Source organism: Cyrtonyx montezumae, unplaced genomic scaffold, assembly GCF_038088225.1.
Source record: "Cyrtonyx montezumae isolate F1298 unplaced genomic scaffold, pur_monq_1.0 scaffold_12, whole genome shotgun sequence".
Taxonomy (NCBI): domain Eukaryota; kingdom Metazoa; phylum Chordata; class Aves; order Galliformes; family Odontophoridae; genus Cyrtonyx; species Cyrtonyx montezumae.
The window spans coordinates 12,906,887-12,926,840 of NW_027071848.1; the positions used below are offsets into that span (position 1 = coordinate 12,906,887).

Below are 19,954 nucleotides of genomic sequence, written 5' to 3' on the forward strand. Positions count from 1 at the left end.
AAGAAGAAAATAATATATATGTGTCAAAGTAGTGTACCATGCTATCATACCAAAACTGACAAAAGATGTTTGGTTGCTAGAGTTCCTGCTGAACACAAAAGTTCCTTGCTTAATCGACACAGGAGAGAAGTGAGACTTTTTGAAGATTGTCTCACTGAGCTCTCAGATAACAACACAGATGTGTAGTGCAGTATGGGTTTATAAAGTAAATACAGAAACCAACACTTTATTCTAACACTGACCTTGTAACGCTGCAAAGAAGAATGCATTCTACCTAAAGATATGGAAAACTGAAGATGCCTAGAGACAGTTTCTCAATTTAAGATGAAGACACAATTACCACCAGATGAAGATCACCACATTTTGTGGTGATGAGCTATACAGAAATGACTAAAGCATTTCAGATCTTAAGAAAGGAGAGAAACTAGCATTTATAATATTTCTTCTTATGAAAACCAACCCCCAAAAAATAATCTCTGAAAGTTAAATGTGAGACTGCAGGTCTTTGGCACCATAAATTATAATTAGACAACTAAAAACACATTGCGCTTATACAGCAGAAAGCATAACCTCCCCTTGAGCAGTAACTGACATAAAGATGAACTTTGAGCACATGCTCTAGCTCATTTAGCTCATTAAGATGAGCAAAATTACTCAATTGCTCTCAATTTTCTCTTAAAGGATTTAACCAAGAGCTCGTCATGAAGCTCATTCTAACAAAATCAGGTGATGTGGTGCCTCTTTGTCTATTAAGAAAAAAGAAACACAGTACAGCTGATCCAAAGTCACTGCAAACTTCAGAGCCATCACAAACTAAAAAAAGCAGATACACAAACCTGGAAACACTAAGGAATTTTACCTTAAAGCAAATGAACAAACAAAAATAATAAGATGAAGTACACTAAACTCAGCTGTACACTGTACTGCATTCTGAATAATTTACATTGCAAAAATCAATCTCCAGCAAAAGCTGAAACGTTCGGGGAAAAACCTCTACAATTGACATCCCTGCTACACATCTGCAACAATTCTCCCAATGCGGAGGAAAATTCTCTCAGCATGAGACACAACTGTATTTAGATTTCCATATTCAATAATTACCAACGAAACTGCTGATAACAATCGTATTTTTTCTCTCTAACAGCTTCAAAGTATCCTGTGCTCCACAATACAGTTTCTTTCATTTTCTGCTTGAATGAAAACCTCTACCACATAAAACTCTGGTCTAAGACCATTTTATGCATTATTAGAAACAGCAGTAATTGCTTTCTATGACAATTTTTATACTAATTGTGAGTTCTACCAGTTTCCTTATCCCCACCCAAGCTGAAAAAATGTTTGGTATTCTTCAAATGTCCATCATTCTGTGCCTTCAACCACTCCTGAGTATCCTTCAAAGTATGGGAGCATTATTGATACACTATAGTAGTACTACATGCTTGAAGCTGATCATAAATTCCCATCTTTCAAAATGCCCCAAATTGTATTTATCTTTTCAATCACACTGGTGCTGAGATGATGTTTGCAGGCTCACAACTACCTTCAAATGAAATAGTAACAGCCTGTTGTGTTACATTCACAGATGGGTTCCACCCAGCTTCATCATCATCATTCATTTAGGATTAGAGGTAATGGCTTAAGTTGTAGCAGGGGAGGCACTGAGGTGAGGCATTGGAACAGGCTGCTCAGGGAGTCACTGTCCCTGGAGGTGTTCAAGAAAAGGCTAAATGTGGCAGTAAGGTTTAGAGGGCATGGTGGTGATGAGTTGACAGTTGGAATGGATGATCTTAGGGGCCTTTTCCAACCTTAATAATTCTCCATTTCACCTCAATAATCTCCAAATCACCATTCTATATGTATCAATCCTGACTTTCATCTGAATTTACTGTCAAGATACCTATGATAGAATCTCTTTCTCCATATTTTAGAGGTCTACAGCACAATCTTGTGTATCTGAGCTCATATTCTTAATTCCTTTTATACACATAAAATCATTCAACAGGCACACCAAATAGGACAGATGACTCACACCACTCAAAAAAGTACTTCTCTCCAGTGGCTTTCTAAAGCGAATCTCAAGAATAAGTTCAGACGTAAGTTTAATAGCACTTTCTGTTTTGAAATTCTTCCATTCTTTATAGTGAGCTCTAGTTTTAACAGACTTGAATAACTATGTAACAATAACAAAATATCAGATTATAAACTATCCCTTCTTCCAGATGGTTTCTGTACATGCTAAACAGAAGAGATTACTATGGAGTCCACTAGTAAACTCCTTTTATAATAAAGATTAAGCATTTATTCCTGCACTCTATTTTCTATTTAAGGATTGTTATTATCATTGGCACGTTCCTCAGCAACATGGAAGAATAAAGGCTCCACTCAGCAGTTCCTTGTTCAGCAACATCACATCTGACTGTTTTCAGATCACTTGAGCAAGGACCACTTGGTTTTAGTCATCTGTTCTTATTCTTCTCAAATTCAAGTTTGGGTTTAAAATGATGAATATTTATGTAATTGAACTAAATTCCATTTCACTGATACAGTTAATGATTTATTTCCTATAAATAATTGCTCATGCCAAGGAATCTCTCTGACCGTTTGTAGTTAATAATAGAAACATAGAGTCATCAAGGTTGGAAAAGGCATCCAAGATAAACTCCACCACTCAACCACAACCCTAAATTCCACATCTACATTTCTCAAATACATCCCAGAATCACAACTCTTTCAATTCCATGGGTAGCCCCCTACAGTGCCTAACCTCTCCCACCATGAAGAAATTCTTCCTGATACCCAGTCTAAACCTCTCCTGGTGCAACTTGAGGTTCTTTCCTCATGTCCTTTCACTTATCACCTGAGAAAATACCCAAGAAAAGAGACTGATAACCTTCTCACTGCAACTTCTTTTCAAGTAGCTGTAGGGGTGTATAGGAACCGTTAAATCACGGCCTGAACCACTGATTGATCACCTGAGGTGAGCACTGAGTCAACCATTGGAGCACAGGTGAAGACAATTCACCTGTATGACCGGAAGGTGCGGAATCAGGCTCCATCTCTCCTAGACCCTGGTTTAGGGCTGACCACCAATGAGGAAGAATCTCTTGTTGGAGATCTTGGATTCTTGGAAGAAAAGGAGGTTATCAGGAGTAGCCAGCATGGGTTCACCAGGGGAAGGTCATGCTTGACCAACCTGGTGGCCTTCTATGATGTTGTCACTGTCTGGGTGGATGGGGAGAGGGTGGTGGATGTAGTCTGCCTTGATTTCAGCAAGGCATTTGATACTGTCTCCCATGACATCCTTATAACAAAGCTAAGGAAGTGTGGGATAGATGAGTGGACAGTGAAATGGGTTGAGAACTGGCTGACTGGCAGAGTGCAGAGGGTTGTCGTTGGCGGTGCAGAGTCCAGTTGGAGGCCTGCAACCAGCGGTGTCCCCCAGGGGTTCGTGCTGGGTCCAGTCTTGTTCAACATCTTCATCAATGACCTTGATGAGGGGATAGTGGCCACCCTCAGCATGTTTGCTGATCATACAAAGTTGGGAGGATTGGCTGACATGCCTGAAGGCTGTGCTGCCATTCAGCAAGACCTGGACAGGCTTGAGAGCTGGGCAGTCAGAAACCAGATGAGGTTTAACAAAAGCAAGCATAGAGTCTTGCACCTAGGGAGGAATAATTGCATGCACCAGTACAAGCTGGGGGATGGCCTGCTGAAGAGGAACTCTGTAGAGAGGGACAGGGGTGTCCTGGTGGACAACAGGTTGACCATGAGCCAGCAGTGTGCTCTCGTGGCCAGGAGGGCCAATGGCATTCTGGGATGCATTAAAAAGAGCATGGCCAGCAGGTCAAGGGAAGTGATCCTCCCCCTCTATTCTGCCCTGGTGAGGCCTCATCTGGAGTACTGTGTCCAGTTTTGGGCTCCCCATTATAAAAAAGACAGGGATCTCTTGGAAAGAGTCCAGCGGAGGGCCACAAAGATGGTGAAGAGCCTGGAGGATCTCCCCTATGAAGAAAGGCTGAGTGAACTGGGTCTCTTTAGCTTTGAGAAAAGAAGACTGAGAGGGGACCTGATCCAGGTTTATAAATATCTGAGGTGTGAGGGACAAAGTGGTGAGGCCAGACTCTTTTCAGCAGTGTGTGGAGACAGGACAAGGGGGAACGGACAGAAACTGCAGCACAGGAGGTTCTGCACGAATGTGCACAAGAACTTCTTTACGGTGAGGGTGACGGAGCACTGGCACAGCTGCACAGGGAGGTTGTGGAGTCTCCTTCTCTGGAGATATTCAAGACCCGCCCGGATGCCTACCTGTGTGACCTGGTGTAGGACACCTGCTTTGGCAGGGGGGTTGGACTCGATGATCTCATTAGGTCCCTTCCAACCCCTATGATTCTATGATCTCTCCCGTGTGGAGTTTCAGGCAAGCCTTGACCTTTGGTGACAGGTGAGCCCTTCCTAATTTATTGGGCATCTTTATACAATCTGGATAATCCATCCAAAAAATATACTGTCCATCTTCATTGTACTGTTTGGGTACTATTGATTCAGGGTATTCACTCTACAAGGGGTAATGTGGTCTCCCCTCAACCTCCTTCAAGCTAAATAAGTCCCAGTTCCCACAGCTGCTCCTCAAATTCAAGTAGTTCTTCTATCAATCACTTATCTTTCCTACATGCTCTGTTTATACCTCAATGTGTTCATTTTAATGCATCATTTCTGCAGGCAACATCTAGTGAGTTTAATCTCTGTTTTTTTGGTATTAGCAAACTCAAAATATTGACTCAATATAATTCCCTCAAGATCATTTTTCAGTCTTTCTTAGCAAAGCTTACTTCTATAGCCTGCTAGACTCAGGCTATTTCCATTCCTCTTACCTGGATTTGGAGAGTACTTTTAAAATAGTGGTTGGATTATGGATTTTATTTTCTTTTTAATCTCCAAAAGCACTTGACTTTTCTATTCATCCATCTTTGGATTTATTTTTAAATAAAAGTTGTATTCCATTTCAGGAAGGCATTCTCTCCCTTAAACTGCTTTGTCAGTAGCATGTATTTGCAGTTAACATTTATTGGTAGGCTTCTTAACAGACTGCAAGCATTTTCTCTATAGCAGAACTGCCAGGTCACAGTCTGAACCAGTGGTTGAGCATTGGGTGAGAAGGCATGGATATTGCCCAGGGAGCTCAGGTGCAAGCAATGTACCTGAGTGTCTGAGAGTGAAGCCTGGATTCATGCTGCTTCACCCTCATTTAAGGGTTAGCAGCTGAGGAAGTAGTATCTTTGGATACAGACTGCATTCCTCTTGGGTTGCCATTGGTCATTAGAAGGGGTGAGATAATTTTTTTTTTAATCTGTTATTGCGCTGCGGTGTTTGTATCCTATTGGAAGGCACTTTCATCATCTTTTGTCATATAATACTTCTTTTTTAGACTCATTAAACAAGGCTTCTTTTGGAGGCTGGAGGGGGAAATGCTTCTCTTCAGAAGATAAAGACTGTTATTTTCTCTACCATATATATGCAGAAGTTCAGTTGCCCAAGTTCATGATCACTTCTACAGAATCTTTATTTTTAAAATAAGCTACAAGCCAATGCCCAGCCATTTCTGTGCCATTCCTACCTGGATCAAATTTCCACAATGTCCCAGAAAACCTTGCAATGCAAGTAACTTAAATCCTGAAGGAATAGACTGTAGATGCAAAAAAGTTACACACGCAGGATTCAGGATTTTTTTTTTTCTTCAAATTGAATAGTTCTAGTCCCTACTCTTTTAGCAGTAGGGACAGACAATAGGAAAAAGAGGTAAGGAGCTACTGAAAGAAAGTAACACGAGATTCTCAGTCCAGTCCCCAGTTATGCTAACAATCTATAAATGAAAAGCAGAAATACCAGCTATAGATGCATCATTAGAAATGTAACCTGTTCTTATACTTCAGGTCCTCACAGTTGAAAACTGATTACTGTGCTGAGTGAATCCCAAGTATGGCTTTTCTTATAAGGAGTATTCAGTCATCAAGAACTAGGAGGATTCACAACATTTCAAAGTTGAAAAAAAAACCCACAACAAAAAAAAACCTAATATGCAAGAACAAGAAATTAAAATTATCAGAATTTTCCCCTTGGAGACTTAGAAAACTAGATAATACAGAAGCCTTTGATCTCCCTCCAAGTTTTTCCCTTCTTCTTTTCCATTCTTCCCTGCATACAATTTAATCCTTACATTAATAATTACCTAGCACAGCAACAAAAGTAGAAAAATGGTAACTTAACATGCAAGAGTTCTTTTCAGAAAAAAAGAAACTGGGGATCAGGAAATACACATACAAAAAATACTTTCTATTAGTTTGAGAAATTTCAAAAGCTAAGAATATTTCTCTACAGATATATACATTTGTCATAAAATGGTCTTTCAGTTGAGTTTGGAAGAATCCAAACAAATGATTACTTCTTGTTTTGGGAGAAGTCACCTCTACTAAGGTGTGACAGCTTCTCCAGGTGCTCTGAAGAGGGAATTCTACTGTTATCAAACTCAGCAAGAATGAATTAGTCTGGTTATATTTTCACATCTCTGAAAAGAATCAGTCCACAAAAATTGAAGCAAGCCTGTAAACTATTTTATAGAAGTGGTCACATGAAAGCATCAGACAAAACACATGACAAATTAAGCATGTTAAAGATAATTTCAGTTTAAATACTGATTTATGAGATTATCTTCAATACTTAGATTTGAACCATTTATTTTTAAGCCCAGCTATATGTGTATATACCTTTCTTCATAAACACACAATGGGCCACCAATTTTCATTAGAGATACCTTATCTAAAGAAAATAATTAAAGGAGACAAGATAATACGAAGAAGAATAAGTTTCTTGAGTTAAATACTAGTTTTCTCTGCTACTATTATTAGTATAGGAGAAAACTAGTATGAAGTTCTACTGTGTCCTTATTTTCATTCACTTATACATGTTTGCATGTTCAAGACATATCCTAAGTAATTATAAGGTATTAGGTGTTTTTTTGGCAAGGAGGGTAAAGAAGGGAACAAAACAAGTCATTTTTGGCAACAACACATCTATTTAAAACTGGATCTCAAGGGCATTTCTGCCCCTCCTTCTCCCCCTCCCCTTCAGTATGATAGTGGGAGAGAATGAGAGCTACCAGAAGCAGCTGAATTAGATGCATAAACCACCATTTGCTATCTAAAGCTCTGATAACCTTTTCAGAAGAACTTTCTGCCAGACAGTTCATTACAACAGATTAAATATTTCCTACTGGACATTATCTGACTCTTTCAAGTAACACCATAAGAATGGGAATATAAAAACAAAAACAAATACAAAATCACTTTTATGGTACTCTCCAGGATTTTAAGTGCTGAGAAAACACTGTTCTTATTCATCATTAATTTGGGGAAAACATACTATGTTGGGCATTAAAAAAATTAACATACAGCACACTAGAAGAATTCACTTCAAAAGTTTAAAACAAACAGGCAGAACAATCTGGTCAGGAAGGAACTGAATGCACTGTATTTCCTGCATGCACACGTTTCCATGACTTTGAGAATGTCAACAAGATCATCCAACAAATTTGACTTGTTACTCAATACAATCAGAATTTTCAATAGAAAGCAACAAATGTAGCAGTGAGACTTCATTGTCTTATCAATAATTCTGATAGTAAAATGCTCAAAACCCAATACATTATCACATCTTACCTTTGATGCCATACGCATGAACAATGCGTTTTGATCTTCTGCTGTTCTCATCTTCTCATTTTTGACTAAATCCTGCAGGCTCATACTGTCATCATCCTGAAAATATCTTACTCTTTCTTTATCTACATGAGTCGTGACCTGGAAACAAACAATGAAGATAAATATTAACCTACTGAGAAAGATTAAGTACAAAATTCAGACCCTGATTATTTCAACAAGTTTAAAGAATGAAGAATCAAGCTAAACATATCTGAAACAACTGGGCTTGCTGCTTTATTTAACCTAAGGAAAGGAGAATTTTCCATTTTTCTTCATTTGTTTCAGTATGGCTAAGTAAAAACGTCGCCTATAGCTCTTACAGCTCTCCATCTGAACTGCCACAAGTCCATGGGGCCGGATGGGATCCACCCAAGGGTGCTGAGGGAGTTGGCAGAGGTGATTGCTGAGCCACTTTCTGCCATCTATCAGCATTCCTGGTTATCTGGAAAGGTCCCACAAGATTGGAGGCTTGCCGATGTGACTCCCATCTACAAGAAAGGCCGTAAGGAAGACCCGGGGAACTACAGGCCTGTCAGCCTGACCTCGGTATCAGGGAAAGTTATGGAGCAGATGATCTTGAGGGAGATCACACGACACGTGCATGGCAATAAAGGGATCAGACCCAGCCAGCACAGGTTCACCAGGGGCAGGTCCTGCTTGTCCAACCTCATCTCCTTCTATGACTGGGTGACCAGACAGGTAGATGAGGGAAAGGCTGTTGATGTAGTCTACCTGGACTTCAGCAAGGCCTTTGACACGGCCTCCCACAGTATTCTCCTAAGGAAACTGGCGGCCCGTGGTGTGGACAGGTTCACTCTTCTCTGGGTGGAGAACTGGCTGGAGGGCTGTGCCCAGAGGGTAGTAGTTAATGGAGTTAAGTCCAGCTGGCGTCCTGTTACGAGTGGTATCCCCCAAGGGTCAGTTTTGGGGCCCATCTTGTTTAATATCTTTATTGATGACCTAGATGAGGGAATTGAGTGTACCCTCAGTAAGTTTGCAGACGACATCAAGTTGGGAGGATGTGTCAAACTGCCTGAGGGTAGGGAGGCCCTTCAGAGGGATTTGGATAGGCTGAACAGCTGGGCTGAGCTCAATGGGATGAGGTTCAATAAGACCAAGTGCCGGGTCCTGCACTTTGGCCACAATAACCCCATGCAATGCTATAGGCTTGGGGCAGAATGGCCTGAAGAATGTAGAGAGGAAAAGGACCTGGAGGTGTTGGTTGATGCTCGGCTCAACATGAGCCGGCAGTGTGCCCAGGTGGCCAAGAAGGCCAACGGCATCCTGGCCTGTATTAGAAATAGTGTAGCCAGCAGGAGCAGGGAGGTGATCATCCCCCTGTACTCAGCTCTGGTACGGTTGCACCTCAAGTACTGTGTTCAGTTTTGGGCCCCTCACTCACTACAAGAGGGACATTGAGGCCCTGGAGCGTGTTCAGAGAAGGGCAACAAAACTGGCGAGGGGTCTGGAGCACAAGTCTTATGAGGAGCGGCTGAGGGAGCTGGGATTGTTTAGTCTGGAGAAGAGGAGGCTCAGAGGAGACCTTATTGCACTCTACCACTTCCTGAAGGGTGGTTGTGGTGAGGAGGGGGTGGGCCTCTTCTCCCTGATAAATAATGACAGGACGAGAGGGAATGGCCACAAGTTGCACCGGGGAAGATTTAGATTAGACCTGAGGAAACATTTTTTTTCTGAAAGAGTGGTCAGGCACTGGAATGGCCTGCCTAGGGAGGTGGTTGAGGCACCATCCCTAGCGCTGTTCAAGAAGCGTTTAGATGAGGTGCTAAGGGATTTGATTTAGTAGTTGGGTAGGGATAGTGATAGGAGGATGGTTGGACTAGATGATCTTGTAGGTCCTTTCCAACCTTATGAACTTATGAACTTATATACTCAGGCTGGCAGAGCTTACCACTCAGGAAAGATGGAAAGCAATTCACTAAAACAGCTGATCAGTTCCCAAAGATGGAATATTCCAAACAGTAATTTCCATTATTTACTGTAGTTTAAAAGAAAATTACAAACACTACTGAAAATTTGTATAAATGTGAAACCTCTGCCATCTTAGAGTGCAAAAGAAACAGTTTGTCCTTCAGAGCAGGAGTAAGCTAAATACTGAAGAGGGATATGGTAGGAAATGGTCATTAACCATATGCTAAAGGTGGCATTTTTCCAAAACAAAAAGAGGACAGTAATAAACTGTTCATTTTTTAAAGTAATAAATTTCTTACCTCTTGTACATTTCACGCTGTCACTGCACTATTGATAACTGATCTGTCTTACCAGTCAAGTACACACTAGAAATACAGAGGTACTGAATGCTCCTCCAGCCTCAAGATCAAAGTAATAGTTTACTGTTGGCAAGCAAATATCCAGACAGTAAAACACTGTTTCAGATTCCAAGATTTGCGCTGTCCCTCCAAACACTTTTCTATTAAGGTTAGGTCATAATGTTTATTATCAGCAGCAGCATTTTTTTTATCAGGAAGAAAAGGAAATTAATCACTGAGAATATTTTAGAAATTCAGCTCTGATAAAATTTACTATTTACAAACATTATGTAATATAAACTACTAAGCTAAGAGACTGTGATAATCGTAAAAAAAAGAAGAAAAAACCCACCTGATAGTACACTTAAATAAGCCTAAAAATGGTCCCTAGGGAAATATAAGTCTGAAAATAAACTTAATATATGCTTAATAAATATGTACTCTATCACTCAATTGCAATCATCATCTGACGGGAACTTTTAACTACCTATTGACATTCTGATAAGACACTCACATGGATTATTGCACCCTACATCTACAAAATCATTTTAGAATTACACTCCTTAATACTCACTTTTATAACACTTACCATCTGCCTCTTTCTCCGTCCTCCTTTAGGCTCCTGTGGTTCAGCTGATGCAGTCACAGGCCATGCCCTTCCACTTTGATCTGTTCTGACAAGGATCACTTGCTCATCTTCTTGATGGCTTGAAGCCTGTAACAGGTTTTAAGATACACTTTAAAACAGAGGATAAAAAACAAAAGAAACAGCTAATCCCAAATCAAATAAACATTTTAAACCCTAAAGATTAAAGAACAAATTATTTTCTTGTTGCATGTTTATTTTAATTATAAGAAGATACTATTAACATTACACACACAATGAAAATGAACAGGATATTGAAAATGTATCCAACTAGTCACGTCCAGACTAAACATGTTTCTCTAAAAATAATTTAACTTGTATTCTTGGCTCTTTTTCATAAAGCTTCATTCCCAAAAGGAACACAATGCTTCTGAATACTTCAGCAGAGAATACTGAATTAATTTATACAAGCAACTCAACGGTGTACTCCTGAAAAATATGTGCAAATCTCTAGCAATTTTCCACTTCTGCTGTGTTTTTTATGAGTGGTTTTGGTTTGGGTTTTTTTTTTTGTTTCTGGGGGTGGGTGTTGTTTGTTTTGTTTTTTTATTTATTGATTGGTTGGACTGTTTTTTTTTTTTTGTTTTTTTTTTTGTTTTGTTTTTTTGGGGGGGGGGGTGTTGGGGTTTTTTTTAGTTTGTTTCTCCACAATTTGGCAAGCAAGATAGCCAAAACATTGACTACTACTTTTGAATATATCTCATTAGCTCAGACTTTCATTTACTGTGCACCTGGCACTGTAATATGGAAAGAATTTACAAAGTGGTCCTTACCATCAGACATAGACACAGTAGCTTAAAACCAAAACTACTGGTAATGTTGACTTGACTTTATCAGAACCAAGACACCAACTGCTGGTTTCAGCTCAATCTGTCAGCCAGCAACAGGAAAATAGACTGTGAAGTCTCTATCAGTCATATGAACACAGAGAAGACCTCTTCATACCTTGTAGAAACACTTTGCCAGATAATGTTAATTCCTTGTTATACTGAACATTTTCAAAATTATGAAGCCAGTACCAAATATCTGCATCAAGGACCTATTTACAAATGAGGTCAAATCAGAAGGCCTGGACTAAGCACCTTTATCATGAAGTTTTATCCCTAGTTGTCTTAGTTCATGTCAGCTGCTCATTAACACTCTAAAAGACATAAGATTTCGTTCAGAAAAAAAAACATTATCTTATGAAAATATTCTGGAGGAAAATAATTCACTTATGTAGAAGATTCAACTTCAGTACAGCTCAAGGAGATTACAACTCCACCTCCTATGACTTCTCTACCCGTCAAATAAAGAGGAAAGGAAGAAGAGGAGGCCTGCAATATTTGTACAGGAATAAAAAAGAAGACAAGGAGGATTTATTTAGCTAGACTGACTTTATCAGCAAATCCAAAAAGGAAGCACTGTCACCTAACTCAGTGTTGAAGGTACTCCTATAGAATCCAGTCCTCTAGACAAAATACCAGGCAGCTGAATGTATTCATTTCTCAAATGACTGCTTAAATATCTGACTGCAATTCAGCTATTGCAAACTCAATTTCTAGGTATTTACAGCTGTAACTTACCCTACTGGAGTCAGTTATCTAGACGTAAAAGACAAGAGGGCTAGATACACCTTCAGCCACTGCTGTAACCACAAAAACTGCCTTATCAATTTAAGAAGCTATCTCCCACCACCTAGGCTTCCATTAGGGATGGAAGTCACCACTCTGACAGCTGAGTTTCATGATGAAGTCTTGTCAAGAGACAGTTCAGCCCAACACTCTCCAACACTGGGACGATGGTACTTTCCCATTCAAATATAATATGTCCTGAATTCAAATAAAGACATAGGTATACAGAGATAGACAGATAAATACATTTGTATATTAATAAAAGAAGAGGGGAGGCAAAAATTGTTCACCTGAAAAATAAGCACTTAACTTTCTGAAAAACAGTAAGAAAAAATAAGAATAAAAATGTGAGAGCTTCTTGATTACAATAGACAACAACGATGTTTAGGTAAGTCAGATGATTAAATCAGAGCAAAAAGGGGGACATCACTAAATCTGGTGATATTAGGACAGCAGTTGTCAAGTCGTATAAACAACCTTATTAATCTCAATTTGAAGAGATTTTCCACTAACCAACTGATGTGTCTACTTTATGTGTGCCATTCCTCCCTAATGAAAGCCTGTCCCAGAAACCCCGATGAAATCAGAAAGTTCTGGAGATACTGAAGTATGCTGGCTCAAACAGCTTATATTTTACCAGAACGGGCACACAAAGGTAGAAGCTATGGAGAACAAATGTCTAGATAAACCACTGCTTCCATTTAGTGTAGCACCAGAGGCAGACCTCATTTCTGAGGTGCAAATCAAGATATCCAACACTAATCTGGCCCTCAAATAATGATGTATTCAGAGAAGCACTTTGCATACACCACTACTTGTTCCACGTATCAGTATCAGTTGTTACTTTTTCAGAACAGATGTTTTCTCTCTTTTGGAGAGGACCAGGGAAGAAGTGATCAGCTGCAATAGGGGAAAAGGCTATGCATTTCTACACACAAAAAAAAAAGACAAGAGAATGAAGAACTACAGAATGAGGGGAACAGAGCAGGATGTACTTCCAACTTAAATGGATGATGGATGCAAAAGGAGTGTTCTGCATATGACAAGCAGGTAACCAGTATAAAGAAGTGAGATGAAGCCACCAGGGCAATAGATTTCAGCCAGCTCCCGTTTATACATGAGATGATGCTAAGGAAAAACATTAAGGTGTAACACATACTGAAGTCAGTACCTGCACGGTTTTTTTGTTCAGACAGTCCTGACACAGGACACAGAGACTGACCACGGTATATTCAGATTTAATATTCCAGAGAATAGGATAAGGCACAAAAGACAGTAATCTTTAACATAGAAGTAAAAATAAATAAGAAAAAGAAAAAGAAATGGTTAAGTGCTCCTTCCAAGGGAAATTTAAAGGCGCATATTATGAGCCAGGATGAATCCAATAGATCAAATGTACCAAGCATGATTACTTTGAAGATTAAAGCAGTTATTAGAGGTAAAGACATCCTTCAGAAGTCAAACTCCTGACTAAATATAACTTTGAAAAGTTTTAAATATAAACTGTAAAAGTGTATTGTACCTAACAAACAAAAAGGAAAGGCAAAAGTTAATTTGGAAGGGGCTCTTACTAATATTAAATAAACTATTTCTAAACATCAGAAGCTAAAAGCTTTCAGATGGAAAAAAAAAAGGAATTATCAGGTGGCTACTGCAGTATGAAAAGGTGACAAATAGGTTATTTGAATTCTATGTTCCCATTCTACTTTTGAAAAAAAATGATAAAATGTAATAATCATCTTCAAACCAAACAATAAAATTTTTCAAGAAAGCTTACATAAAAAATGATCGTCTCTGGAGTTCCCAAAAACAATTCCAAAAGATAACATCCACCCACATACATCAGCATTCATTGTATCATTTAAATAGGACTAGGTGCAAAGACAGTAGATGTAACCACCACCATGAGCTCTGCATTTTCACCATCTATGAACAAGAGTCTGCGTGCTGTCAATGGATGCCGTTTGTTCCACATGAAGGAATTCGGTGGCACATCTTTGCTCCACATGTACTTTTTGCCAGATTGCCCCTCTGCTGCCAGCTGTCACATGGCAACAAGACGCAATGGAATATTGGTGGGAAGGTTCAGCCTCTACTGCCATACCACCAACATCTGCCTCTGACATTGTGGGCCAACAGCCTCACATAGGAGACATTTCTTTCAGAGAAGCCCTTGTATGATTAGAGTTTGTAAAAGACAAACAGAAGTATGATAAAGAGGCTTTAACAAGTGTGGAAAATGAGAAAAGAGCCTTTGTAAGGTGAACTAATGCCTCTTAGCTGTACCAGTCTTTTCTGAGAGGCTTAAAGGCATGCAGTTACCTAACTGAAAGAGTGTGCTAAGAACTTTTATCTGTTTAACTATTGTCAGTTATTAACTCTGGGACACGCCATCAAACCTCATATGTAACAGCAATCATCATTCTTTACCCCCTGTTCTCATATGTTCTGCTATTTTTAATTTTTTGCACTCCCATGACTACATGACCTGTTCATATGGTATATGATAAGACCCATTCATCATGGCACAAGGAGGAGTAATGACTTTCTTTCCTTCTAACACTGTGAAACCATCCAGAAGACTTTACAAATATTCCCAGTAACTGCACCATCTTTCAGAAAAGTGTCATGAATTATCTTCTTGTGCTTTATGTAGAGCGACATTTTGAAAATTGATTTTGATTCTGTTTTAACTTGCTTTTACTATCTAGAAAGCATATTCATTACATGCTGCTACAAAGCTTACTTTAAACTTCTCTGCTTTCTCAATGACTGTGATTGTTACGCTACAGTACAAAATACAAAATAGATGGTTATTTCAATATATTATTTTTTCCTGAATAATTATTGTCAGATAAATAACATCTTATAGTTCAAAGTGCAATACCAACTTTTAAAATACATATTTAAGTATATTAAATGTTATATATACTAATATATGTTAAAATTGAAACTGCAGAAGAGGCTCAGTCACCATTCCTGAGCCACGTGATGACTGCTACACACACAATATAATTTACATCCTTAACAAGCAATCTTTCGGTGAAATTACTGAACTAGACTGGAATTCTTTGTTGCCATTAATGAAGGAACATGAATTTCTAGTTCAGGACAATTAAACATGTAAAGTAAAAACAGTTCTCAAAAATATACAAAACACTACAGAGTAATTAACGCCCAAGTGAACAAAACAATGAGAAAGATAAACGCTTAAAATTAAAGAAGTAAATAAAATGCAGTTCCATAGAGGATTTTTGAACTCTCAAGAGATGCTGTCTGTTCCACAATCTAGCAAGAGGAAATGGAAAAAGCTCTGTCTCCATACATGCAGGAACAGACACTGAAGTGCCTAAACAAAGGGAGTAAGCAGGACAATCATCCGAGGCACTATCTGCTAAATTGGAACTGGGATTCAGTATTAGCTGATAAAGAGAATAAAACACATTTTAAGAGGCAGTGTGGAACTGAGAGCAATGCAAGCTAGGAAAAACAAACTTTTTTTTTTTTTTTTTAATTACCGAACAAACAAAAAGCTGTAGACTGTGAGAAACAAGTTGTCTGCACCTCCTTACTAAGGGCTACACTAGAGTGGTACCAGCACAACATAACAATAGAAAAACAAAGCCTGCCAATGTCTTCAGTAAGGACAAATCACAACCACCACACTCCAGCTCTGCACTCACAGATAAATTACAAGCTGAACTAATTTGTTGTATAACCTGTTTATTTTTCTTCAGTCTATGGCCAATGGAAACGCCTTAAATCCATTATCTCTAATTGGTCTAAGGATTTCTCAGCATGCTGTTTCTTCCATCCTCTGTCTCCTTTTCAATTGTTCTTTCTTCTCTGTTTTCATCTGATCTTTTTCTCACTCCTCAGATTGTGTTACATGTGCTCACTTGAGTTTCCAGATAGATGAGGCAGCCCTGCTCAGGCTCAAGTCTGCATCATTTGTAAACATTTTCATGAGCAGAGCTCACCAGTGTATTCACTGCCCTGAGTTCCCATTAAGTAAGTTTCAAAGCACCTAGGCTCCCCCTCAGGGTCTGCTATTTGTAGTGAATACCTGAACCACCCACTTCAAAGGTAATACCTAAAAAATTGCTAGATACAGCATTCTCCCTACAATACAAGGTTTGGATCTCACAGCAAGAAGTTTAAATAGTCACAGATCCACACAGCAGACCATAGTATAAAACTCTGGTTTAGGTTCTTATCCATGCAGGCTGTAAAACACAGGACCAAAGTATCTTACAGAAGTGTATCCTCATTAGATTCTGCTAGCTTTATATATAAAACATGAGATGAAAAAAAAAAATCATAGCTCCTAATTCATTAGTGAAAACATTCATTATTACAACAGGATTAGACACATAACTACTAATTTATCTTTTTTAATCCAGTTAGTGACATCAGTTAATAACATGTTATGTAAAAATGTAATTTTGTCTTATAAATATAAAGCTGTTTGCCCTTTAAATTCAATTCTCTGTTCCTGTATTCTGAAAAATTGAATTTTCTCTAAACTGTTCATTGCTTAGAATAACCAACCTGACCACCTTATTTGTCTCCTCTTGACATTGAATGCCTCCAATCAACCCTGCATTCAACTATTTTTCTATTTGCTCTCAGCACTTAAAGTATCTTTGAGATAAGATCAGAATAACATCTCATGAATAGAATGGACAAGCACACAATCTAAAATCAAAATCAGAAGGCTTCCTACTACCAGCTTCTGGAAGTAAGATGAGGACTTAGTAATGTGTACCTGACAGCAGTTTGCTCTGTGTACTGTACTGAGAGCCTAACGGGGAAAGCTGAAGAGATTAAGCCTAGGAAGAACAACATCAGGTGTCAGCAAGCCACATAACCTTGCAAATATAGCTTTAGCAAAAGGTTTAAAGATGCAGTTTGATATTTCAAATTGCTAGCTATATTTTGAAATTGTCTTGTAAACAGAGCATGAGTGCCACTGCAGGCATGGGAACAGAAAAAAAATAATAATGATTGGGTATACTGTTTCTACAGCAAGAACATCAGATACAAAACATAAGTATTCAGACCACAAAAAAGAAAGGTCTTGCAGCATGCTGATTATTAAGGCCACAAATTTCCGTTTCATCTTATCAAAGACAGAAATGTAATATAAGACTCAAAATGTGATAATGTACTGAAACGAGTAAGATGTTTTATTTCATTTAGTTGCTAATACAATTTCTCCAGTACTTTTCAAATACAAAACTCAATTTCCTATAAATTACATTTAGGAAGTTAAGAAAGTTTGTCTTAATATGTTTTTGTAGTATAAATAATCGTTTAATTTTCTGTAGCTGACATGGACAAGAGTTTTCAGGAGAGTTTTACCTATTATTTTTAAAATGTGCACTTTAATGCTGTTAAAGCTCCTCTGCAAATGTATGCCTACTTTATTATTCCTTGTTCCAGTTATAGCTAGTCAGCAGGCTGCATGGAGAAAAGCTTTTCCTGAAGAAAGAATGGCACAGCCGTCCTGCAGAGGAGATTCAAGCGTGACTGAACAGCAGCGATTAGAAATTAAGATGCACTGAAAACATCTGAGATGCATCTGGCCAAAATCTGTTAATGTATCTCCACATTATCTGTAGCTCGAAATAAAATCACAATATACATTCAGCAAGGGTCGTTAGACCTCAACATCCTAATTTTCTCACAGGTGTTTCAGCTGCATTCTTCTGAGAGTTTTATGTAATTTTTAAATGATCCTACATCAACGTAAGTCAAAGAGATTTACTACAACTGCATTTAAATCCTACACTGGATATAGCATAATGAAAGGCCATTCAACTCTGTAAAATTAAAATATGTTAAAACTATGCTTTGATAAGCAAATATTTTACTGCAAAAAAAAAATAAATTGCTTTTATATTCTCAATTCTCAAACATGAAAAAAATATGTCAGCACAACTGCAATTTTGACTGTTAATTTTAAGGGCCTGGGGCATTCTCATTTTTCTAAACATCACATCTGATGTACTGACTATGTTTCACCTTTCTCTCATGTCTTGTTCGTATGTATTAACTACTGCTTAAATTTTATACTCATAAAACCACTCTTGTATGCTAAGTTCTGGATACTATAAAGATTTTCACTACAAGACAAAATGAGCTAAATTAAGAAGCAACTTTTCCTTCCTTTGCAATGTTCCCTCCATTTGAGAGAAGCATAATGGGCTGGAGTGTTATCATTGCCCAGAGGCAACAGGTAGCCTAGAAAACAGTCTCCCTTAAAGCAGTATGTTAGCCAGACACACATGGGAAAGTGAAATACTATGCCTGCCAAAACTGAAGGCGATTGCTCTACAGATACCTTGCCCAACAGCCTTCACAGAAGCGCCACACATGCTTTATTAAAAAAAAAAATAGATTTTTTTTGCTCTATTTTGTAAATCAAACGCTGCTTTACTCCTTATAGTTTAAATATAGTCATTGAATGAATCAATATCAGACTGAAGGCAGCTGCAATTTCACAGAAAACTGTTATTCAAATGAAGACTGACTATGCTGCACTCATGTTTTCCTTACAATTTATTTGAAGTGCATAATAGAAAAGTCAGTATTTGCTTTTCTGCGTTACAGAACTTCACTCTCATCTTTTAAATACACTCTAATAGTATATTTTCTATCATGCTATTTTGCTTAAAGAACCACCTTTTACTTCTCACTCAATTTTGTATTCATTTTTGTACTATAAACACAATTCATCATTATTAAAACCTGTCTCTAGCAATCACCCAGAAGAGATTACTTTCTGTTTCCTGCATACTGATTAAGTGCTATGGAACCCAATAATAGGTTTAGGGCACAGAAGGGGTTCTGTCATTCATTTGAGATTTCCTTAAAAGGCATAGCTATTTCCAACTTCAAGTATGAGATATATACACTATTTTTATAAGATGAAAACACACTTCCTTCATCCACCACCATGAAAAGAGTCCTAGATCTACCTAAATTTGTATTGTGTCAATATACTTTCTGATTAAAAAAACTAAACACAGTTAAGTAAATTTTTAGCAACACAAAAGCAGAATACTTTTCATTGAGCAGATTTGACTCTTTCTTATACAGGGACTATACTTAAGTACATGTGAAAAAAAAACAAAAAACAGAAGTTCTTTTTTAAATACTGAAACCTTCACAATTTTCTGCTGATCCTTACATTCAATAAGCATTCACTGTCCTCATCTATCCTAAAACAGAATCACTATAGCACTGCAGTCTTCTTTTACACTGCTTCAGTAGGGTTTAAAGTGCATCTTTGCTTTTAGAGCCGTAAGAATTGAGACACAGGAATTTGAACATAAGTGTAATTCCATCTAAAATTAAAATGAAGGTTAATCCAAATGCCTCTTTGCCATATTTACACAGTTTGTTGCTGTTTTTTTCTTTTTTCTGACTTTTGTAAACCCATGCTGGCTGGGACTGTTCCCCCAGCTGTCCCCACATGCCACGAGATCTGTTCCATAAGCTTCCCTGGCACCAAGGTCAGGCTCACATGTCTGCAGTACCCTGGATCCTACTTATGACCTTTCTTGTAAAAGACACTCACACTGACAAGACTCCAGTTCTCTGAGACCTCTCTGGTTGATCAGGAACTCTGATAGATGGTGGAAAGTGGCTTGGCAATCATGTCCATCAGCT

The 19,954-nt window shown here is 38.3% G+C and overlaps 1 protein-coding gene across 2 annotated transcripts in view; it reads right to left on the minus strand.

Annotated features, from left to right (window-relative positions):
* The window catches only part of CWF19L2 (CWF19 like cell cycle control factor 2), a 62,058-nt gene that overhangs the window by 20,788 nt on the left and 21,316 nt on the right, over window positions 1–19,954 (minus strand). For both annotated transcript variants that reach the window (XR_010621839.1, XM_065730067.1), the window contains exons 11-12: window positions 10,608–10,733; window positions 7,713–7,850 (exon numbers count right to left, since the gene is read on the minus strand). Coding sequence is in view for 1 of the 2 variants with exons in the window: in XM_065730067.1 (XP_065586139.1) it covers window positions 7,713–7,850; window positions 10,608–10,733 (264 nt within the window). In the remaining variant the exon portion in view is untranslated. The remainder of the gene's footprint in view (window positions 1–7,712; window positions 7,851–10,607; window positions 10,734–19,954) is intronic.